The sequence below is a fragment of the Danaus plexippus genome, chromosome 23 (assembly GCF_018135715.1).
Source record: "Danaus plexippus chromosome 23, MEX_DaPlex, whole genome shotgun sequence".
NCBI lineage: Eukaryota > Metazoa > Arthropoda > Insecta > Lepidoptera > Nymphalidae > Danaus > Danaus plexippus.
Window position 1 is genome coordinate 4,310,593 of NC_083551.1, and position 25,969 is coordinate 4,336,561.

The 25,969-nt window shown below is 31.7% G+C and overlaps 2 protein-coding genes and 1 long non-coding RNA gene across 5 annotated transcripts; 2 read left to right on the plus strand and 1 right to left on the minus strand.

The window, feature by feature from the left end:
* Positions 1-865: 865 nt before the first annotated feature.
* Positions 866-19,100, minus strand: LOC116774692 (inositol polyphosphate-5-phosphatase A). Of its 2 annotated transcripts, XM_032667416.2 has the most exons (13): positions 18,805-19,100; positions 15,995-16,225; positions 11,624-11,791; positions 11,172-11,297; positions 10,774-10,902; positions 9,921-10,076; positions 9,464-9,588; positions 9,080-9,169; positions 8,438-8,510; positions 7,963-8,087; positions 7,130-7,304; positions 6,849-6,885; positions 866-4,396 (listed from the first exon to the last, which is right to left on the minus strand). In XM_032667416.2, the coding sequence occupies exons 1-13, from the start codon at positions 18,883-18,885 to the stop codon at positions 4,263-4,265; spliced, it is 1,650 nt and encodes a 549-aa protein (XP_032523307.2). In that variant the 5' UTR covers positions 18,886-19,100; the 3' UTR covers positions 866-4,262. The 2 variants fall into 2 exon arrangements, with proteins under 2 accessions (XP_032523307.2, XP_032523305.2); XM_032667414.2 differs by lacking the exon at positions 866-4,396 and having other exon boundaries at positions 4,980-6,885.
* On the plus strand, positions 14,061-15,550 carry LOC133319478 (uncharacterized). The gene is made up of 3 exons (XR_009753073.1): positions 14,061-14,161; positions 14,264-14,393; positions 14,533-15,550. It is a non-coding gene; the product is annotated as an uncharacterized LOC133319478 (long non-coding RNA).
* A 570-nt stretch (positions 19,101-19,670) lies between the features above and the next one.
* Positions 19,671-25,946, plus strand: LOC116774750 (alpha-sarcoglycan). 2 transcript variants are annotated; one of them, XM_032667495.2, is made up of 10 exons: positions 19,671-19,808; positions 19,918-20,041; positions 20,601-20,743; positions 21,344-21,492; positions 21,754-21,885; positions 22,730-22,904; positions 23,359-23,597; positions 24,023-24,091; positions 24,451-24,552; positions 24,715-25,946. In XM_032667495.2, exons 1-10 carry the CDS (start codon positions 19,797-19,799, stop codon positions 25,064-25,066), a joined length of 1,497 nt encoding a protein of 498 aa, XP_032523386.2. In that variant the 5' UTR covers positions 19,671-19,796; the 3' UTR covers positions 25,067-25,946. The 2 variants fall into 2 exon arrangements, with proteins under 2 accessions (XP_032523386.2, XP_032523387.2); XM_032667496.2 differs by lacking the exon at positions 24,023-24,091.
* Positions 25,947-25,969: the final 23 nt, after the last annotated feature.

Sequence of the window (25,969 nt, forward strand, 5' to 3'; positions counted from 1 at the left end):
TGATCACCACACTACAGAATTAAAGATGTTCTTGATTAGATGAATACTTCGTCTACTTATATAATAAACTAACTGTTGCCCGCAGCTCCATCCGCGTGTTGGTCGCTTTTCGCCTAACCATATATATATATAATTTAAAATAATAACATACAGAAAAGAGGTGATAACAAATGATAGACAACCAACAAACAAATGACACGATCACATCCAACAAACGACAATGAACTCTCGAACCGCATGGTAATCATTACACAACGAAGAATCTTAACACCGCGATCTAGGTCGATGACGTATTTTATCAACGCCATCTATTGAGCACAGTGTTCAACACTTCAAGCGCGCCCGCGCGCACTGCGTTTTTTGTTATTTTTGTTACCTCTCACAAGTTTTAATATTAAGATTAACATATATTAGAACATATTTTTTTAGTAACTAATATAAATAATTAGCTATTAACTAATATATAGTATACTCGTATAACTAATCAATATTAAGTTGTAGTGTTTAAAAGTTTTGAAGCAGTGCTTGAAGTAAATTTTCAATTGACCATAACTTCTTTTTCCCTTAACCGATTTTGACGAAACAAAGTTTTGACAATGCTCCTAATTATATGTAATCCAACTGTGAAAACCGCGTTCAAATCCGTTGAGTAGTTTTGAAGTTATAACGTACCAGACAGACAGACAGACAGACAAAAATTCCAAAAATTGTTTGATTTGGTTTCTATGACTCTTCTTTAATTGCCTCCTAACAGTTTTTTGGAAAAATATTTAATGTACAGACAATAGATTTTTACTGTCTCCTTATATGTATAAATATTCTCTTGTTGAGTTACCAAAATTTAACAAGCAATTAAACAAAACAATATTTTCAACATTTTATTTATAACTAGACATCAATAACAATTTTCATCGAATAAAATAACATGCAGTGAGAATCATTTCACAATATGAGATACTTAAATGCAATTTTCTTGGTGTTGTACCACGAAAATCTGATACACAGATTCCTTGAAGCGGTAACTAATATTGGAATTAGGACTGTCGTGAAGCAAATCTTACTAACTTATACCGTTTAGGGTTTAGGATACGATGTCGAAGTATTTTATTGGAACTTATCTTTTATTGTTTGTCGATGGAATATAGCCACGGCATATTTTATGTATGAGGTACTTATTTAAGTGTAACCTTAAGTACTGACGATTTAATTGTCTTGATTCATAGAACATCTTAGAAAATATTGTTTAGAACTGCGATCATTTAGTAACGGGTTTATTACTGTATGCATGTGTTTTCTAAGTTTTGGATTGTCACAATAAACTGAGCGTTCACATTTTTACGTTCATAAATATTTGTACATTATTGTATGAATGTAGGTTATTGAAAGATTATCAGGAACAAGACAAACAAGATAATACAAACTCGTGTTAAGTATATTGCAGTACTGCGTTTTTTGCACGCTGGAATCTGAATATTTTTTTTTGTATACTCGTATGTAGGTAGGTGTTAAAAAATTTGTGGTTCAGTGTCATGGATCTGTCATTATCATATATTTTAATCTATAGCTATAGAGTTGATGACATAAGTTATATAAACATGTAATAAATATTAATAAAACTAACATAAGTTATTCCATACTTAAATATCTATAAGGTATTATTAAATTACAAAATGTATAGATAAATTTCTCTAAACATTATTACATCTGTGTTTAAGCTATGAACGTGAATATTTCTGTGAAAGATATCGTTTATAAGGCGGTTCTGGGCAAATAATATTTAAATCTTATATATTAAGTACACAGTTTTTCTACGGCATTTCAATATTTAGTATTGTTTAATCAACAGGAACTTTCTTTGTAATAAGAACCGATTTTCAAGTAAGGTATTTATCAAACTGTCACGAGTTTTATGATCCTTAGATTTGAATACTTTTTTTTTGGTTTATGGCTTCTTAGTTAAGTTATTTAATTTCGAGACTAACTTCCAATAAAAATGAGAATGATTCGTATAAAACTAGTTATGTTTTCTACTTAACATGAAAGTCAGCTGTTTTTTGGCTGAACGAATTCCAACTGTAATCAATAACATTAAAAAAAAATTTAAAGTTTTTTTTTATAAAATTCAAAACTGCTAGGAATCTCTTTACTATTGTTTTCTGCATAGTATTCAAAATCATAAAAACGTCGACATTGCTAAAATATGTCACAATTTCAGTGCGAATGAAGCCATAGATAAAAAAAATATTGTCTTAATATATCTAGATATGAGATTAGATTTAGATTTTTCCTTTAAAATACGTGTTTATTATGGTTCATCGAGTATTATATTAAAATGTCATTTTCACTAAATTCATATAACGTTGCTTATCAAACTAAGAGTATTTAATGTATATTACGTGAGAATAGCATTTAATCCTAGGATTTTATTTAAATAATAATATTCATAAATAGTCAATAAAATTATTCGGTGGATGGATTCTATATACTATTGGTATTAGTTAACTATTTTGATATATTTATACAGTTATGCATAGTAAAAAATATATGTTGGTAAATGTTTTCATATAAATAACAATGTATTTACGGATGTAACAAAGGCATTGTATGTATTTTTGATTATGAACTTAATCTTTACAGTAAATTCATGTTTAGAAACAACGCCTAACGCAAAATTGACAATGTTACCTGAAAATATATTGTTATTTAATGTCTTACTCATTTCTAAACATATTTTTTTTATTAATAAAGCTAGAGTAACATTATTAATATACAATATTATAAGTGCTTAATATTCATGACAATTACACGAGAACTCATCAATTTTTTTATAAAATATCTGGCACGTTAAAAGACGATACGATACAAAGAAAAAATATAGAAGTAATTACCGTGTTCTTTAAATTTTAGCAAATACTTTTAAGAATTTTATTATTCAAATATTTAAGTATAACTTAAATTTTTTTTTTATGTAATCCTGTTTTTTTATCTGGTAACATTACCGCAAATATTTAATTATTCGATTTCACGTGCATATTTTATTAGAACTATAATGTACTAGGGAGATATATTATTTAAAGATTTAAGTAAAATTTTAGACTAGAGAGAGATACGCAAGACTAGAAAGTTTAAATGATATGGACACTTTCGACTATCATCTAAAAAATATTATTTAAAAAAGTACTATTTAATAGCGGTCAAAGGACTTTCATGAACGATCTTAAGTACACTATATATATTTTATAATCATATTAAAAACAAAGAATATTAATTTTAAATAATATTAAACTAATTTAACTACATTCACTAGAAGTATTGGATATCAATTTTTTTTTTTTAATTTAAGTAATGTTTGAATTTAAAATCTATGATTTATATAATAAGAGTTTTAATAATCATTTATGAATTAATCTAAAAAGGAGATTTAATCTACGTAGCTAAATTTTATTTATAGAAAATTCTCTTTTAAGATGTTCATGTAATTTTAAGTTCACGCATATAATAATGAATATGATAAAGACGAGGCTAAAAAATTTTTGGCGGGAAAACATTTTAAGTATACATTTTTCATACATATATATTCTTAAAGATTTTTTTACATCTCGTTTGAAAACCGTAATTTAACGTCAAGTTAAATATAAACTTATGCTTATATTTTATAAAAAAGAATAAAAAAATCTTTATATATTAAATCCGTTTACTGGAATTATAATACTTTTATATGTATTATTATACTTTTTTTATCCTGAATACGAGGATGAAATGCTACCTTAATTCGAGGATTTATTTATCTTTAGTTTATATATAGACGATGCAAGCCCATTGATTATTTTAATTACATAAACTGTAATACGTTATTCATAGAATTTGTATATTTTGACGTATGTCACAATAAAGTGACGTAATATGTCAATGTCATGTAATAAAAAAATTATTATTTAAATTAATTGCCTTCGGACTCGCCTAAAGGTAAAGTAAGGTAATCCTTATGTACAATATGTTGAAAAATTATGATTTGTTGAATTATTAGCACTTAGAGCGAGACATCAAAATTAATTCTAATATTTTGAACAGCAAATACTTTTTTCTTATAAGCAGTTCTTTTGATGTAGACACTGTCTAATTAAACGATTCCTTTTAAAAAATTGTCACTCATGTAAATTTTTATGATTTGTATTTTGGCGCCAATCAATGAAAACTTTTATAATTAGCTTTTTAATAATGAACCTTATTTAAGGCTGCCAACAGACTAATGTCATAATCCTTTATATATCCGTTTCCTTAAATATATTATACGCGTCGAACTGTATGTAACGAGAGCTGGTTTCCATTTCCTGATCCGACTCGTCCAGAGCGTGTCGCGGAGAAGTCTCCGAGTGATACTCGTGACGGAAGTTACCTGGACGGAGAGAATACACCAGGAGAGATTTAGGGCTGTCACAGAATATAACATCAATAACATTAAACATTTTTACAACATTTAATTCACATCAAGAATCGAGATTATGTTATATAAGAAACATGACAATTGAGAATTAAACAAAATATTTTCGCAGTAAATATAATAGTTAATGTAATTGCGTCAAATTAAAAATCATACTTACAAGCAAGCGTCAGGAAACAGCGGTCTGGAAGAGATACATCTACAACGAAGCGTTTACTACATTCAACTATTTGTGCTCACAGTTAGAATAACTTTTATTTCTTTTAACTTACACACACAGACACAAATACTCACACATCCACATACTAAGGAGCTCACAAGCAAATACACACACATGAACATAAAACAACAAGAACATGCACTCACAGACATTCAAATAATTCTGTGTTACCACTATATATCGCTTAATTTTTGTAAACAAATCTTTTCTTATTTTTTTATACTGGCAATTCCGCAGATACGAAATCTGCTCAGCGTAATCAGTAATCGAGAAATTAATAAGTAAATTTTACCAACATTACTGAAAATAAAATGAATATAAAAATCCAGTAAGGAATGTTTATTTCTGTAGCACCGGCGAGGTTTTGTACATATTTTTAATACAAGCTTTATACGGACTTCGATACATGATATATCAAATAATCGAAAATACAATTTCAAATAATTTAAGTACTGAAATAATAAACCAATCATTGTTTTTTTTTAAATGCAAACCAGTCTTAATATAAACGATAGTTTCCAATTGACAATTTCTGTTAAAATAATGGTAACATTGTGGTATTTACAAACAAAAATATATCTTATGCATTAAAGAATTGAGTATATATTTGGTTAAAAAGCACGCGTCACAATAAATACTCGAACGTTAAAAAAGTGTTTTAACTTTAGTATATTCAAAGGTCCACTTGAGCAGATCTAGACTAGATTATTAAGACCATTTGGTATCAATCACTTTAAGATAAAAGTTATAAGAGCTTAAAATTATATTATGTACGTCAATTGCATTTACAAGGGAGCGTGTTTGGCGCGTGGATGTTAAAGGAGGTCGTTAGCTAAGGCTATTGCATATTTGATTTATACTATCAACTGTCAGATTCAATACTTGGCTGTATGATGATGGGTCTTTGTCAATAAAATAAAAAAAAACGCCAATATCAGACACCCCCTTTGCCATTAAGTTCTCAGGCGTCGTTATGACTAGTTACAATAAGTCATATTGTATTATTTACATTAAAAAAAAATTAAAACTTACATCTAAACTAATATTGCAACATTAAAATGCATGCGTTACAATTAATACTATTTAAAACACTCATGCGTAGACACTACGAGTAAGCTTCAAAACGGTTCAACCACAGAGGTTGATTATTCCATATATACGGCTAAAGTTAATATTAGAAATACTAAACGTGGCATGAGCCACAAGGTCAACATATTCGTTCGAAATTCAAATTTTGACTGTTACTTTGCCGACGTCACAAAGCAAACCAAGTTTTGACAGCAACAATTATTCTAAATGCAAATGACACTCATTTTAAAATGTCATAAAGCAACTTAAGTCGTGACAGCATCAGTGCTATTCCAAATTCAAAATTTGGCGTTTATTAAGCGACACCGTCATGAAACAACTGTTTCGTCACAAATATTCCAAAATTAAATTTCGACAGCCACTTCTATAGGAACGGATCGAACGTCGCCGTAACAATTCTAATTTTAAATTCTAGCCAGGGGATACGTCAGTGACGTCATGAGGTGCAACATTTCAAGCCACTACAGTTGACTTTGCGCGCCTTACGCCTACAGAACCCGTAGCACTTCAGCGCCAGACAGCACAATCCCTTGCCGCCGTCCGACTTACACGACTCATTGCTGTTCCGCCTCTGTATCTCCGGCGTGCTATCGTTGCTTTGTTTCTCCTTATCGCTCAGGAGCCGGTCTAAGCGGGACTTCAGCTGCGTCGGGGAGACGCTCCTGTCGTGACTGTATTTCGGTTTGTCGACAGCGTCTATGACGTCACGGTCGTCCGAACCGTTGGACACGTCAGCGGTGGGCGTGTGAGAGTCCACGCTCTCCGGGGTGTACGGACCCAGACATCGGCTCGGACTCAATAACGAACTATCGATGTCGTTGACAAAGATGCCGTTGTAAATGGAGTCAGCGCAGGTTATCTTAACGTTCGGTATACGAAATATTTTGTCATTGAGCGAGCCGGTTCTGGTGCGTCTAAGTCTCTGTTCGTCGGACAGCGTCTCCGGGTGGCTGCTCGAGTGATCGTAACTCTGTATAGTTTTTTTAGCATATAGATCGGGGTCTGTAGGTAGGCGGGGCAGTTTTTGGGGTTTTTTGGTGTAATTGAGTGCGCACACGCATAAGGCACAAGGCAGGTGGTCACAACACTGTACGATACCTCGGTCACACTGCAGCATCACGCGGAGGTATATCGGCTGTGGATAGAAATAGATTCTTTGACAGTCGGAAAAATATTAATATAAACGGCTCTAAGCATTTACACAGCGCTATAGATACGTGACTAACTATTCGAAGTTTGTGTACTTCAGATTTTTTATACATAAATAATATTCGCATGCAGTGTCCGTAGAAATAGATTCGTATAAAAATATTAATGAAATAAAATATAACGTAGTAGAAAATGGTAGAAATTTATCAATTTTAGTAGAATTTTTTTACCTTATGGTCACCCATGCAAGTGGTGTCTCCTATGACTCCGTATTCGCTCCGTCTTCGCGCCGGTGCGTCGACTAATCTTCTCAACTCGGCTGAAGTTTCACCACTTTTGGGCGAGCCCTCCGATTGATTCCTCACCAATTTACGACGACCTGGTGACGCTTCAGAGTCGGATACCCTGTTATGATAACAAATATATATATAAACTATATTATTAATGTAATTATTAGTTGTAAATAGAAATTTTGGGACATTCATGGTAGAAAACATTAATGCTGTGAAACATTTAAGTGGGGGAATGTGCTGGTATTGTCACTATTGGTACGTAGACACAACAACTATATATATATATTTTAAATACACTTGTGATCACTTCCACAACAGTTACATCTCACTTACTGCTTCCGTTTACCGAAATACGCGACTTTAACCCTGCAACAGTTTTTAATTCAGACACATATGCCAATCATTATTAATACTTTGATTTTATTTTTAAGGAATAACATTATAAATAACTAATATGAAATAACAACAAGTCAGGTCTAGTAAAAATGTGTGAGTTAACTTAATCATTACAGTTATCCAAATCAAATATGGAATTAAGAAAAACTATAACTACCTTCAATTTCCTTCGAATAACACATGACAAAATTATAATAATTAATGTCTTATTAAAGTGGAAGAAGTTTTTCTGGCTGTCTCTTTCCCTTTTTCGACCATATATCTATCTCTTTCACGCTTAGAAACTTAACTTTGTCCCCTCTTTCTTTTGATCAATATATTCATCACTCTCACACATGCATATAGTCACGTCTAGCTGTCTCTTTCCCTCTCACCTGGCGCTGATCGCCTGTTGTATGCCAGTGGGGTCTGCGATGCTCCTCCTGGCTCCGGTCATATGAGGCACCACCAGTCCATCCAACTCTGACGAGCTCGGCTTCTTCTCTAGTATCTTCGGAGACTATGGGAAATTATTTTAATGTTAATTCACTATTAATTTAAGTTTTAGTTTGACAGAAAAATTATCAGCAATACAAAGAATATAAATTTAGTTACAAACTTCTTATTAGTCAATACACCGGTTTTTGCTATGAGTTAAAAAAAAATCATCAGAGTATTGCTTAATGTGTTACATAAAAAATAAAACCTTTATAACAATGATATAGAATTGTATTAAATTTAGCTAATAAATAATAATAATAATTGCAGTAATTAAATAACTTATTTATTAATAAGCCCTAACTATATGTCAGTAAGCAAAAACTATTCCTGGAGGGTCAAAAGAGGATAATTTCCGATTATAATCCCTACCTGGGATCCAGATCGTCCCGGGCTACTATCAGATGAAGACACTCTTCCACTATCAGAATCAGCTACCGACTTCCTAAAAAATATTACACTTCAATAAATTCAACAAGCTTTTAAGAAGACAATTAAATATATCATGTCCATGACAGAATACACAAAAAAAAAAACATTAATTAAAAAAAAATATAAGAAATAAATATATGCTCAATGAGAACTACTATCTTATAAACAACCTCTTTAAAAAAAACTCATTACAGCATAACCTGTATCTGTATAATACAATTCGATTGCAACTATTTCTGTCATTCATGGTGTTTTATAACAGAAATACTTTAACGGAAATGTTATAAGTATCAGTTAAATATATGAAATTTTTATAAATGAAAATTGATTTAATTAAGACTATTTGTAACAGGGTCATCTTTAGACGAAACCTCTCATCATTCCATGGATTCACCGTGCGGGTGTCGGGTCCATCGTTGCAGGGAGAGGAGCTTCAACAGTGCCTGGGACTTGCGACCCAGGTGTAGGTTTAAGGTGCCCTGTCTAACGCGTTAAACGCTCACCTCCACCGTTCAAGCTCCTCTCTCTAGCTAACCAAATTTCTACATATCTACATATAGTCTCTGAATATTCAATAAACACCTGGAAGTGTGCAGGTGTTTGTCTCTATCGTGCTGCACCAGAACTCTGGCGGACGGAGACAGCAGTACACGATCACACCACGAAGGACATCTGGTATATAACAAATATTATATATATATACTACAGCCATTATATTTTAGACTAGCGAAAAAAACAATATATATATATATATATATAGATTAACTTTTATTCACTATAGAGATGTAGTAGAACGTCCAACCAAACAAAATAATTTTCGTAAACACTATCATTACTCATGTTATAAAATGTTGTGTTCCTTTGTAATAAAAATTATACGTATATATAATTTTCTAACTATGTAATATTTCTTAAAAACTATATAGTAAAGTATGGAAACTTATATAATAACATTAAATTTATTACCTCGTTTTCATGTAATGCGTTGGCAAATGTATATCTTCCTCGAAGGGATAGCTCGGCGGGAATTTTACGGGGAACTCGAACAGATGGGGACGTAGCGCTTCCAACTCGCGATCGTATTTCTGTAACTGAAAAACAAATTTACGTATTGAGCTGTATTTTAAAATACTATATCATTAAATAATACATTTATTCAACGATAGATGGCGCTGATCATAAATAATAATATATATTCGAAATAACTAGTAATTGAATTTTATCAAACAGTGTAAAATAATCATGTATATTAGGATACGAGATTATGGCTCATTGTTTTTTAATATAACAGAGACATCCGAGTAAAATACAAATTCTATTAAAATGTCTTCAACGTATAGCCTCATCGAGATTAAAGGCAAAAATTATTCTTTAAGCCCTAGCTAGTTATGTATTCGTTTAGTTTCTCGAAGCCCTGACTCACCCAGGGCTCCCTGAACACCTTCTGATGGTCTACATGAGCGAACTCCTTCTTCCCAACGGTAAGCACCACGCGATCTTCCTTCAGGTACTGCAGCTTGGACGACTCCACGTTGTTAGAATTCTGGAGACGGCAGGCGTGCAAATCTTCCGTTACTTTCTGGATATAGAGAAGAATATTAATAAATAAACCGCTTATATATGTCATCATCATCATCATTATCAACAGCCTATCGGAGCCCACTACCAAGCAAAGACCTCTTCTCACATGGAGAAGGTTAGAGTATTAATCACCACGCTCGCTCAAGACGGGTTGGCGATTTCAAGCTTATAAATTGAAATTATAAGACCAGGCTTCCTTCACCGTCCGTCAGTGGTGTCTGAATACTCTTAGAAGGTACATATGACTCGGAAAAGATCACTTTGGTGCTTGCCAAGTTTCGAACCCGCGCCCTCACGTATGAGAGGCGGGCCTATAACCTCCAGGCCACCACGACTTACGTTATATATGTAATAAAACTAAAATTTTCATTTATGAAGATGAAATGCTATATGAATTTTCATCTCGCCCGCCCGTGATTTGCTGTGAAGGGACCGAAACGTCGGGATCATGTAGATATAAAATAACAAAAAATTAACAGTATCCGAATTATTTAGTTTCATATAAACGCGTACACACGAAAATCCTGGCAAACACGAGCTTATGTAATACGTAATTAAATATTATATAAAAATCAAAAGAGGATTTATTATTCAATAGTCACAAATAAGTTTAGTATGTATTAAATTAGCAAGATAAACAAAGAAGAGCGAAAAATGTTAACATTATTATCTCTAAGGTACAAACTTCACTTCACCTTCACAACTCCGCCGGTGTCTGTTCTGAAGTTGAAGTCACCGAAAATGAAGTACGGCGCCGCGTTCACGTCAGAGTGGAGGTGACGGAGGGTGTGGCGGAGGGCGCGACGACGACTGCGACAATACACCTGAGGGTACAAGGAAGATGTCATAGCCAACGAAACAAGATAGATTTGGTAAATAACACTCGTTTATACAAAAAATAAAAGTTTCTATGTTTAATTAATAATTATTGAATTAATGTATACTCACTATGAATGAGCAAAACTGTATATAAATTGATTTATTCGACTTAGTGTTTTATTTACATTTTTTATCTCGTTTCGTTGGCTTCAGCACGATTGTTTCTTATATATGTGATAAAATATTAGTTGATATAATAATTAAATTTACTCACAGATGGAAACGGCTCCATGGCGAGTAAGTTGGATGCGTCGTGGAATAAGTGAATGTTGATAAATTCGACGGCTGTTCCTCGTATGGACCAACGAGTCCTGAGGAATCCCTTGCGAGACCACTTACACTGGAATTATATGGAATTGGAATGTAATCGTGAGATAGGACTCACGCTGGAATTGCAATTATGAGATTTTGATAATAGCCCAGATCTAAAAATTGATTTTTTTAAATATGATGTAGAAATCTTATTGTACAACTAAGGCCAATATATGCGATAATCATTTTTGTATACACGTATATATGAAATTAATACTTTATAATTATAATATAAATAAATTTTGAGGCTGTAACACGAATCATATTGCCATTGTTACAAATTTACCCTCCCTTTAAAAATTCATAGTTTTATGTCTATATCTTAATATCCTACACGGGCGTCAGTCAACCTACCTCAGGGAAAAATTGCTGGGGAAACTTTGCCTTCTCTTTGGTGGGTACTTTCTCTATGTTACCGTTGTAGACCTCTTTGCCGACAACATCAACGTACGCCTTCAATTCGAAGTCCCACATCTTGAGGTCGGTTAATGTGGTATGAGCAAAGTACATATTGCCCAGGGCCTGGTAAAATTTGTTTGCGGTTAGATATTAAATACGTTTCAAAATTATTTTATATGAAATCCACGCGCAAACTGTAAAACGGGACCATATTACTAGGACTCCATCTATCCGTTTGTATACCCGGCTGTATCACCTGAACTGTGGTAGTAAGACAGTAGAAATTTTCATTCATATTGTATTTCGTTGCAGCTAAAACAACAAATACCAAAACAGAATAATATATACATATTTTTATAGGAAGCTTTCGTACGACGGATATTATTTTGATGTTTTTATAGTTAATGGTACAAAACTCTATATCCGCTAATCAAACTCGTAGCTGACCGGCTTATATTTCTGATCTGAGAATCACTTGGCATTTGCTTTATTGTTATATTACGTGATTGTACTATTGATATGCATTGTTTATTACAAAATAATATAAAAAAATTTACAGTATTTAATTTACAGAACAAATTTGATAACGAACCCAATAGATGAAGCATCCGTTAAATAGTAATTTCACGAATATACAGATTATATGTTTGATTTTAAAAAGACAATAATTTAAAATAATCCAAACGGCGCGTTTCTAATGTAAGCAACATCTTCTATTTTGGAGAGTGCTTTTAAATAAATTCTCTATATTTGGCGTCGAGAAGAAAACAATACACCGTGATTATTCGAATTGTATCCAACGAAGCTGTAGAGGACTGGCGTCGGATTCAACCAGAGAAACATCCATCCCATTCGCCGAAAGGAACGACACCAAAATCATTACGTGGCGGGAAAAAGTTGCATGAAAATCGATCAAACAATTAATTTTCCATAAACATTACCGCAATGCATCCATGATACAACCTGCGTCACGTAATAAGCCGTAAATTCAAGAGGCTATTATTATATCGTTACCCGTTATCTCTTGTATGGCTCGCGATAACTTATTAATATCGCCTAATGAGCCAGTTTAAATATTAAACTCGTGTTGCATATATTATTGGGATATTTACTTTTCCTGTCGCTGAACAACTAATTATTTGTAATGGTAAATGTTTTAAATGTGTGTTTTTGCTACATTTGTTATAAAATTTCAAACGAGATTCCCTGAAGTCTAAATAAATTTTGTTATTCTGAGGTTTATTTTTATTAGAAGGGTAGCTTAAGGGTTAAGTAATTAAAATAAGAAAGCCGAAGGTATTAGTACAATGACCTATTGTAATTTTTTTTTTACTGTGAATAGACAACACTATATTCAATGCATGTAAAATAATTTGATCAAAGCGATCTCACGTTATATTTTTTCGGAACTACCTTCAAAAAATTCGCTGAAATTACGTTCAGTCGTTTTGAATTACTTAGTGAACAAGTGCTTGAACGACAAAATTGAATTTCCGAATTTCTCCTTTTAAGCGAGTTATTGTATTTTCTATCGGAAACAAATCCCTCTTAACTGAAAGTTTTTGGGCATCTTCTGTGAAGTTTATAGTATTCAGAGATAACACTAAGGGCTTCAGTGTATTGAATGTAGTTTACATTTTTATTAGAATTAACTATGGGATAGAAATTTCTTCCTATACATATTTAATAATAAATAATTTAATACATATTTCTTAAAAAAATAGTATGAAAGTTTCTTATATTTCAAATGAAAGTTGAGTGTACTTTTAAACAATGTTTCTCAATTTCTATATAAATATTGGATAAACTATAAGGCGATCATTTTAACATAGCTTAAATACAACTAATATATTTTTATTCAAAAATTCCCTAAATATGAGAAGTATTAATACGAATTATTAATACAACCTTCTTGTATTCTGTACGTCTATCATTAAAATAATACTGGTGTGTTGGATATTTTGTAATGAGTACTAGCAAAAAAAAAAAAAAATTGAATCTCTCCAATAAATACAAGGTTATAACGAAACAACAATATTCACAATTATTCCGTGTATAGAGATGTTGTCTTACACAAAAAATTTCATCAAAACAAAGGACAAAGTCGCGGTATTTTTATAACAAAACTGGTTTAATTAAAACTCTATTCCGTTTAATTCATATATAAAATGAAATTACGTGCGAGTTCCTTGATAGCATCATTATCAATTACCATTCACAAGTAATGTGGCTTGAAATAAAAAAAAAAATGTATATAAAATGAAAACGTGCCTTAATTATACAGATATAAGGTTCCTTTTGTGAACTAACACAATAATATAAGTCGCTGTTATAATTAACACAAATCCTTTTAAGGCTGGACGTCTGTATTGATTTACGTCACTTCGCCATATCTGTCTTCTGGCCGAACTATACATTTCCACATTCCACGAAACGCGTAGTACGGGAAAACTTGATTTGTAATAAAAATTTTATATATTAACCGTAGCCAAGGTAAAGTAAAAATTCAATAAGAGTTTTAGGTACAGTATACTAATAATGTACACTAGTTTTTAACCGCGACTTCGTCCGCATGACCAACTTACGTGGTTTCAGAGAGCAAATTGTGAGGCGTGTTAAGCAAGATATATGGTAACCACCCGACTAGACCTCTATAGTGTCTCACCACTTCATATACGATACACATGTTATGCCCTGATGTCTACTCAAACTATACAGAATGGAGGTATAAATTATAGCCTACATCTCGTTCTGATATCCAAGCCACCTTACTCGTAAATTTGATTAAAATCCGTTGAGTAGTTTTTTCGGAACAGAGAAACAAACATCCTCACAAACTTTCGCATTTTTTTTTTTATTTATAGGATCGTAGAAATCGATTTTTCACTACGCTGCAATACGTGCGGAACTCTGTCATGGAAATGCTATTAACATCATAAAGGCTTGCAAAATACGTTAGTGACGTCATCGAACGAGGGCAGCCTCATGCGGGATGACGTCACGCATGTCGCATTACATCACAAATCATGCATGTATTTTATTTTATGTCGTACGTTAGCTTTTGTTTGAAATGTATGTCACTTGCGTTGGTTTTATAATTGTAAAGGCAGGTTCTAGGTTCTACCTTATAATAAGAAAATATCTTTAAAGATAGATACAATCTTTAAGATTACGTTATATATTTATTTTTTAATAAGGATTGACTTAATGTATAGTATTACTATAATAATTTATTAATATAATAAAGCTAAGTTCGTACCACGGACATAAATACTGTCTATGGTTAGAGAAAATAAACGCTTTCTTACAGAAAATCATAACATCAATACTCTGAACACCTACACTTTACTCTTTCACCAGTTAATGTACTATAATAGGACTTGTAATATAAATGTAATTTTCTATTTAAAATAGGCCATATGCAACTACGTAACGCAGAATTCACTTTGTTAACGTTGCGTTAAAAATTAAAAATGATTTAGGGTTATCCAAAAAAACGATCACTGATTACACACGAGTTTGTCTTAAAACATTAATATATTTACAGTTAAGTTTATATCACAGCATAAATAACTACGATAAGTCGTTGCTTAGTCACGTTAAATTTAAAATATAACACGCAACTATAATCGTAATAGGAATACAGAAAATTAATTTTTCAACAGAACGAAAAAAATGTTTTAAATTAAGATGTTTCGTTGTGAAGACGAACAGTCTACCAGCAGATTATTAAAATAGACGAATGCCAATGACCATGGGTATGTAAAAATATATTGTATTTAGCCGTCAACGATATGTAACATTATTGGGAAACAAAATTTAAAAACTAACACAACAACCATCACAGATAACAAATAGTTACATTCATTCAATTTAAAATGAATAAATTATTATAATCTATTTCCGAATTAATTTAAATTCGATTATTTCATTCCATTCTATTCTATATTTGAACTATTATTATTAAATAGCAGAAATATTGTTATGGCAATATATTAACAAACTATGTATACGATTTATTATGTAGGTCTTATAAAAATTCCTGGTCAAGTGCGAGCCGTTGTCACCCAAGAGGTCCATTAGATGTAAAAACTAGCAAAAAAAACATATCCATTGTATGGGAGAAGTTATTAATATGAATTTTATTTTGTTACTGTTTATTTTTACAGCGGCCAAATAAATAAGATAGTAATATATTCAATTTTCTAACTATCGTTCTTGATATGCATTCTGGAAGTTGGCGGACGGACAGCGGTGTCGTAATATTAAGGTACGGTTTTCTTTTTTTGGTACGGAACCTTAAAAACATATTTCTAAATAACCTACCGTAAATTTTTCTGAGGAACTGAAGTCTTCGTCCAAATACATCCTGATCTTATCAAACAGTCTCAACTCGGGACAGTCACACAGCCTCTGTACGAAATCCTTAACGTATTGCATTGATTTCTCGTAAGTTTTTCCGCCGACTTCTTGAAGATGAAGAGCTATAAACTTTGGATCCATTCTGGACACAGCTTGCAGAAACTCTGACGTCCATATTGGAAGCATCACCGATGGCTGTAAAAAAGCGTTCAAGCTATTGAAATGATAGCTGTTTTTCTGCCTTCAACTTGAATTCTACTGCTTCTTGGAAATATTATCTCTATTAATGTATCAAGAAATTTATTTATTGAACCCTTTACGTAAAAATATATTTAGATTATATTATTAGTCTAAATGCAGGACTTCCTTCCTTTATTTGAAACACTATTTAAGTGTTTGTGCTATATAAATTAAAAATAAATCTTTACTATAGACAGCGAAAAATGAAAACAAATTTTTAACAACGAAATAGTTGATTTAAAGATATTTAGTTTCAGGTGAAGGTTTTTCCGTAGTTTTTATGGGAAGGCTGAATGAAAATCATAAGAATATATATAAATTATACACGAAAACCATAAGAACATTATATTATTTTTATGAAAAAACATAAGGTTATTAAATGTATTGGATTTAATAAATGTCCGTTGGAATTAAGAAAATCACACTTACAATTAGTTTCGCTTAAAATATTTGGACGGTATTTGAGGTCATTTGTGATCTAAAGCATTTTTATGTTTTCGCAAGTACTTAAACGGATTTCCGGTTTTCCCTACATTCTGCTAATTCCATTAATTGGTACCAATCCATTAATTCCGCGAAGTATTGACCGCATTTGTTGGAAACCAAAACGGAATTCACTGATTACAATTTATACGGAAAAACACAACATTTGCGGCCGGTACGAAATTAGCTTAAACATCATGAGATGGTTCTAATATTATATAAATAAATACGATAGGTTTGATGTCCGTTAATAAAAATAAGCATGCGCTTCTCTAAACCAGACGTAAACATTCTTATAAGAAAATTATTCCATACCAAGTATGCAACTAACTGGCCTGAAGATTAAATGCCCGCGTCTCATACGTGAGGGCGCGGGTTAGAAACCTGGCAAGTACCAATGTGATCTTTTCCGAGTCATGTGTACTTTCTAACAGTATTTAGACACCACTTGCTAGAACAGGCTACAGCAAACCTTGGGGTCTAGCCCCAAAAAAGTACTGGTGCAGAAGACAAGGGGAAACCCATGCAACTATCTTCCCAAGAAAGTCATCATGTATCACGGATCACTGATACGTGATGACCACGACGAGTCTGCAAAGACTCTTGCGACTAACATACTCAGTCTAATACAACTATATCTTAATATTAAACCAATGGATTTATATAGAAAATATAGAATTTAAAATTCATGAACACTATCGGGATTTGAATCTGCTATATCTGGAATAGGGCATACAAATTTTTTTTTATTGATTGGCCGGAATCTATGAAATGGGTGTACAATATTTTAAGCCTTAATTCGGTGCAGAAGTACCATCTGTTTAGTTCTTAAAAAAATCAATATCATCTAACTTACTTAAGAAACGTTTAAAAAAATTCCACCGACCATAAATAAGAATTACCAATAATATAACAGTTGTATATATAGATAATATTATTTAAACTCTGTATATAATTTGTTAATAATAAAGAAGCTTTTCGATTTAATATACATTGTTGAATGTTTGATAGCATATAAACAGGAAATTTCCTACTATAGTTTAAGTTTGTCATTGAAATGTTGTGTTAAATAAATATTACATACTAATGCAATTTATTCGACAATTATTTATAAGAAAAAATCTCACACATACCAACAAAAAAACAACTTATATTCATAAATAAATTAGTGTGTTAGTAAACAGCCGTTAAATATCTTGGATAAAATTTGATTCATTACAACGAAAATTTAATTATTCCTTTCACACATATAAAGGTATTTTTATATTATAGTCTATTACAAAGTTTGAATTAATAAATAACAGGTAAATCATGCATTATATACACAATTTTTTATTCTCTGTCAATTATGTACGAGTCATTTTCCTGTTTTTGTGATTTATATCAGCATACCAGATTCTGCGGGTCATAATGATTTCCGCATTCAATAGTAACTACTATTAAATTATAAAAAAAAAAATGACAATAAAATTATCTTAATTTGTAAACAGATTAAAAAAACTACAGAATAATATGTGAAGTTTAAAAATAGAAGAACTCTTAGCCCAATTTACATTAATTTATTTTGAAAATAAGTTGATTATTAAATATAATTAAAGCGTAATTACATTATTGTAATTAACTTTAGAATAGCAAACTAATGACTATAATATTCTTTATTGCAAAACAGAAATGTTTAGAGCTCCTAAATAATAGGAATTGTTAATGAAAACTGTGCTGTTGGGTAACGTTGATACATTTTTATTATTTAATTAGAATTAGACAATATTTTAATTATTCAATGTAATACATGTTCAATTAATTTATGGTTCTGATAAATTAAAATTTCAAAAACTTATCCAGGAACTTGTACCAACATGTTTAATTAAAATATTAATTCTTCAATTGAGTGTGACTAATGGCAATCTGCGTCCACTGACATGTAAAACACTTGTTTCAAAATTAGAACAGTGTGACATGCGCAACAAATTAATTAAAAAGATGTAGATTGACACTCATTATGCCAACTTAAAATCTTATTAGCTAATATTATGGCACAACAAAGTACTCACGTCCTCAAACACTGATCCGACGTTCGCAGTCACCAATAACAACGGCACTTTATCGGAACCCATTTTTTTGAATTTCAACATCCCGAAAACGTAGTGAAAACAATATCGCTTAAACAAAAAAGATTAAAAAGCTGTTTTATATTCGTAAAACTGGGCGGATTCGGCGTGCGTACGCCCTATCACGAAGCACCACTGATAACATTATTGTGGTTACAATAATTATATATTAAAACAATTTTATGCGATATCGCAAAATCGCCCTCCTCGCCCTTTCAGCATCTGACATATTTTGTAAATGAATGAATGACGTTATGTTTTATGTACGTGCCGTAAACTACACGTTCCTTCTTGAATCATTTAAAAAAGATTATTTAATTTTGATGTCTCTTATTTTACATAAATACATTATATGTTAAAGATTTTAATTAAAGTATAAGTGTTTTATTTCAGCTCCAGCTATTTGTTCTCATTATAAAGCAAAAATTTATTAAAGTTTTAATTTATTTTTGTGAAACGAAACGTAATTTTCGATAAAGCGGACTCTGTAGTTACCCAATGACGTCGATCGTCAGTTTACGTCACGCCCTGTTTTCAGGGACGTACTTGCTTATTTATATCTAAGACGTAAATAAGTAGGAAGTAAAAATATAAATACTCAATTACGCGCGTAAATAACGACTTTTGTAATTCAAGTTTGTCTCGTTTACGTAATTTTATAGCTTTATTTTGAAATTTCCATTCACATTACTGTAATTCATTTTGGTAATTTTATATATTATAAAAGTAAATTGATGTGTTCGTGTCCGTTAAATTATTTTAATGTTTTAATGATTGACTTTAATATATATAAAATAAATAATTTTCCGGTCAATACTCAATACATCCCTGTGGGGCGTGCCGGAATATCTTTTGCACATGTGCACAGTATTTTGAAAGGAACCATTTGGTGTATACTGGTTTAGAATGGAAATCGATTGAAAAACTTCGGGGAAATGAATAAAATGGTGAATAAGTATATTCATATATGCGAATTTTATATATAAACAACTTATTATATTAAAGCCATATAATGTTTATGATTTTAAATATTTCATTCTATTTTTAATTATACAGATGCGACAACCGTTGCTTTGGTTGATATTTATGAGAGCGGTTGTATGTCATGTTTATAATGCTGTCGAAACTGAAATGTTCTCTATACCCATCAGTCCTAACTTATTCAACTGGACTTATCAAGGTAAGATTTTGTTATAATTATAAATTATTATCTTACCGCTTTACTCTGAGGCCAATAGTTATAAATAATACGCGATATTGTTTTGACAATAAGAATAGGATATTTTATGCATTATTTATATAAGTTTTTATAACCTATTTGACAATTAAAAAATAGAGTACTCATGTATAGTGTATTGTTTTTTTTTTAAATGCGTGTAATAATGATGATTATTTAATGTATACTAAGTACGTAAATATAATTAATGGTGCATTGATTTAATTAATTTTCTAATAGAGATTTGAATACGATATGTTGATGATATTTTTTATTATATTTTCTTTTAACAATCTTCATTTAGTTAATTTATAGATCTAAACTAAAAAATATATATATTTTTTATTAATTATATAATAGCTAGCCCCCCGCAATATAACATTATTTTCTGCAAATGAAATAGCATATCGATATGAGCATAAACTATCGAACGAATTCTCAACGAAAATTTTATATATAGTATTCTAATGAAATAAAACTTATTTAATGGCGGAATATTAATTTAAATCTATTTTCGTTATAGAATTTGATCAGCAGTACCGTTTCCACGCGTCCTTGATCGGTAAACCTGAATTGCCGATATGGCTTCGTTACATCTACAGCGGGCGACATCACTCGGGATTCATTTTTGGCACGCCGCCCCGAAATACTGAATCTCCTATTACGGTAATTTTAGTAAAAATTATGTTATAGTCTATGGTTCAACATTTTTTTTAATATTGTTTATGGTAGCTTGTATACAGGGTGTATATGTTAGGAAAATAATCTATCTGAATGATAGATATTACTTTATAAAAATACCAATTGTGTGTGTTCTACAACTAATTATAGTGTTTTATAATATTTTATGAATATATTTGTAATTTAACTTATTTCTAACCATATATTTTTCACCTAAAGTTTTCTGTTACTTAACAACAGCTTATTAAATATGAGACATGAGGATGTATGTCCTAATGTTATCAAGATTATCGCGTGTACACATTTAATTGAAAATATTTTTTTGATACTACGCGTTTAAATGGAACTAATATATTCGGTTCACTACGCGTTTGTTTTATTATTTTTTAAACTACATAATCCCGACGTTTCGTTTACTTTGCAGCAACCGTCCGTGCTCACGGTTGCTGCAAAGTAACCGAAACGTCGGGATTATGAAGACATATAATAACTAACTCGTAGTATCCCAAACACTTAGTTTCCTCTAAAATATCTCCTTTCGTAAAGTTACCTTTCTATTTTATGATTTTTCATTTCCGTTTCCAGTTAGAGGTGATAGGGTTGAACCGTCAGGACTATGAAACCCGCCGGGTGCTGTTAACCCTGAAGGTTCTTCCCAAGGAGAAGATGGCTCGCCACGAGGTCGAGTTCAAGATAGACAATCTTAATGTTGAAGATCTTCTCGATGAGCATAGGTACATTTTGTTATGTAGCTTTTCCTTTGCCAAATGTACCGCCCGTTTAATTAGTTACTTTATATATAACATATGTCATATATTTTTCTGCATACTTATCTGTTTCTATGCTAAATTTAATTCCTATTGATCCAGCTGTTTTGCTGTTAAAATGTAACAAACAGATTCAATGTCACATATAATTAGTCATGGGTCAAAATTCATCCACAAGAATATCATTAATATCATTGATATACAAGAATCATATCAAACGATTCCCAGAATGAGCCGTCTGAAGGACATACTCCGTACTAAACTATGGTTTGAGAGCAGCGAGGATCTGTATCCGACGTTCCTTGCATCAGCTATAGACTTGGGAGCCAGGCTACCGTTGAAGCCCAGCGATGGAGAAGGGTCAGTATGGGAATAGGGAATTAAGTAAATAAACACTATAACAGACAGGAATTAAGAGTTCCTGTGTAAGAAATATGTATTGGTGCAAGTTCCATATACATATGTTGATTTTTTTGAATTCCATCTTCATCTGTGTCCCATTGACAAGACACACATGAGATAACTGACAACATGTATCTTCAGATAACTTATCTATTTTAAATTATAATACTTATATATATATAAGCTTAAAAATATTATATAAACATTAGGAATACCAATACCAGATATGAACACTTGTCAATCTTTTTTTTTTCATATCATGTGTATATTCCATTCTGTTCCGATCGCTTTGTCATGAAAAAAAAAGTAAATAGTAAATAATTTTCTTTTTTTTTCGCGGTATCTCCGGAACAATCTTAGGATATTTATATCTTGTGCGTTAGGTACAAGATGACCCTTAAGATTCAATCATCCATGAGGAATAGATCGCAAACTGAAAGAGATAGACGTGTGTAATGTACTTTGACCGTACAGTGACTGGCATCACCACAAGGGATGTATACAAGTGGCGCCATCTGTGTCGTACTAATAATAATATACTATAATCCTTAGAATTATTTTTATGACTGATTATAATTAATTATAACACTGAGCCATTGTCATTTTGTAATGGCGACATTTAAGTATCGACTTGTATTTGAAAACTATGAAAACTGGTTTCTCCATTTTGTTAGACATAATTGGAAGTATCGCTTAACATTTAAAACCAAGACCGAAAATGTACTTTGAACACTACGTAAGATATTTTTATGAAAGGAAATCATAATTAAATATTTTCCTAACATAGTATATTATATTCCAGTCTGGTGATACGTCTGGGTAGTTCTCACCCGTTCTCGTCGGAGATGAAACGTCTCAGAGAGGAGGTACGCCCTCTCAGCAGACTACCCAGCTGTCCGAGGGAATACAAGAGAACAACCGTCGAGAGACTGTTCAGAGACGCCGGCTTCACACTGGACTGGTGTAACTTTGAGCTGGTTTGTTCATATGAATAATGTCATAGTGAAGGTAGACGGAGAATTTGTGCTGCCATATATTGTCATATAAGGGGCCATCCATAATGTACGTCACACGAATTTTAGTACTTTTGAGCCACCCCTGTCCTTGACATATTCTTAGCCCCCCCCCCCTGATGTGACGTCACAACACTATTTAACCCTCATGCCCCTTGCCACACTTCGATGAAACCCTCCCTGCCATTAACTCCCCAGTGACACACTTTATGGATGGCCCCTAATGTAAATAGTGTTGCCATATGTAAAATCAATTTATCTACAACAGTATAAAGGCCATGAGGAATATGATTCGTTAAGTACATGTAGATGTCATCTTAATTGTCAATTGTTTAAATTAATTTTTAAATTATGCATATGTAGTCCTTGCAGAAACTATGTTAGTGTATTTATAACATATATATATACTATATTGCAGTACAATACAATATACGGTCCACGGACCACGGATCACTTGGAATACTTAACAGAGATTCCTTCACCCATAAATCGCGTCCGATCTGAAAGTCGCGAAGTGTGGACGGCGCCTAACAAGCAATCCTTGCCGACGAGGAGTTACGCGAAACAATTGACAGCAGCAATAGTGGGACCATTGATTTTGCTGTTGCTATCGGTAGCAGCACTAACCGGTGTGCTGTGCTTCCATTATGCTGCTATGTAAGTATTAAAAAAATTATCGATTCATAAACTAATATTATATACGTTGAAATTTTAGGATATTTTTTTCATATAGCAACACCAAGAAATATTCTCATCAACAATACTGGTATTCGTTTAACGCCTTATTGTCTAAGCATAATATTTACCACAACTCTTTAATTTTTTTCCTTTATACTTCCACTTTTAAGACGTGCTATTTCATGTTTGATTTGAACATGAACATGCAACTACCCTAATATCTCTTTATAAATATGTCACCAGTATGTTTGTTGTGAAAATAAAATAAAAGAAAAAAAAAACTGCCTGAAAAACATAAAAAAACATGAAAAAGTATAAAACCTTTTTAGTCTCTTTTTTTTTTTTTTGGATAATGTTAATCTCATTTTATGTTAGCGCTAAATTTAAATTTTGAACGGTTCCAGAAGAGATCCCGAGTCAGACGTTTTCTTAGACGGCATTTACCATATATGCGAAGATTACAGAAACCGAAGGTTAAATTTGATATGCGAACTAAAATATTTAATAACTAATAATGAAATTCGTTCAAAAACATTTTTAACATAAAATAATTGTCAAGCTAATATGTAGGTTAAAAGTTAAATTTGAAAATATAGGTGTAGTCACGGTAACGCGTTAGTCATTCTATATTTTCTTATTTTAATTTAATTATGAATATTTTAATAACAACTCACATGCGTATAAAAGTCTAACCCTCGCTTTAGGAATTAAAACTTAAAAACCAAGTTGTGATTTGTGTTGTTAATATAACGATTTATGCATGATGCTTGTATTGAAAAACTTTTTATTAAATTAATATTTGTAAATATATATATATTTTATTTTTGTCTAGAGCGCACAAATCATCTAACGTTGAAATATGCAAATATGGTACTAGCAACACAGAGCAAACTCAATTAGCTGACAACACCAGCACTAAAAGTTTAGGAATCAGGTAAATAAATTATATAAGTAAATATATAATTTGTATCTTTGTAAGAAAAGTTGGATATATGTGGTTTAATCATTAGAAATAATATTGAGTTCTCATAAACATACACTGATATGATTAATCTTCGCCTTTATGTCTTACTAAGTATTCTATAAATATTTCTAGTCCAAGCAGCAGTCTAGCGCGGCCCTACAGTCCTAAATCGACGACAAACTTAGCCGGCAGCTACAACCGACCTCAACCACCGCCATACGGGACCCTCCATCATAGGAAACTGGACAAAACACCCGACAAAAGGTCGCGTTCACTGGAAGAATCATTAAAATTATTAAACGAAGCCAACATAGCTACGGAGTACGAGAGGAATCCGATCATAGACTACGCCGACAGCACGGACGACTACATATCAATAAAACCTGACACTGATTACATTATTAATAAAATGCAAAACGATTTGGACGACATAGTGGTTCCTGAACTCGCTAAATACGGCATATCCGGCATAGGACCGATTTGACAGGAACTGTCAGACGGTAATCCACATGAACCGCCCGTCAAAACATGGTTCTGTTGAATTATAACAAACATAGTTACAGTTTATGTCTCCTATGTTTGCATCTGATTGTGACTTCAGTCGAGAATTAAATTTTATTTCATACAAAAGTCAATCCCGGATCGCGCATCCATTCTACACGGCACTGGCAGAATATACTGTGCACGTCTTTGCCCGGATGAAGGCCATATTATAAAAAAAAAAAAACAAACAGTTTAATATATATGAAAATGTTATATTTGACTGTGTAGTGTTAACATTAACAAAAAAAAAACTTGCTTGTTACTACTCAATAGACAAGGTGTGTTTTAAATCTCATTTTATATGAGCTAGAAATATAAATGCTTGTTTGTGGTAAATTTGTGGTGAAAAATGTCCAAATAGTATATTAATTTATCAATCGTATAGTTAGTCATCTTTCACTTAAGGTAAATACTTAACAACATATAAAAATTACTTTAATCAGGTGTTGTTACAAATTATAAACTAATCAACTGACTATTAACGTCTCCACTATCTCATTAATTTAACTACTGAAGAAATGAAAGCACTAGTTAATTTTAGTTTCTGATGTACTATTTGAAACTTGCACTATAGTCCGCAATATAGCTTTAACATACTTCATATACACAACATATATAGTCCATAATCTATATTAGTCCTAAAATGTTGAATTTCTTATAAAATTAAGACAAATAACATATTCTAGTCTTTCCAATAGGTTTTTTTTTTTAATAATTATTTAATTGTAACGATCATAGTCTATTCAGCCAATTTAAAGTAGTTTTAGTTTAGGAATATGTATATCAATGTTTTCTAGTCGAAATAAAGTTATTTAAAAATACTATTAGTGTTTTTGTAAATTAA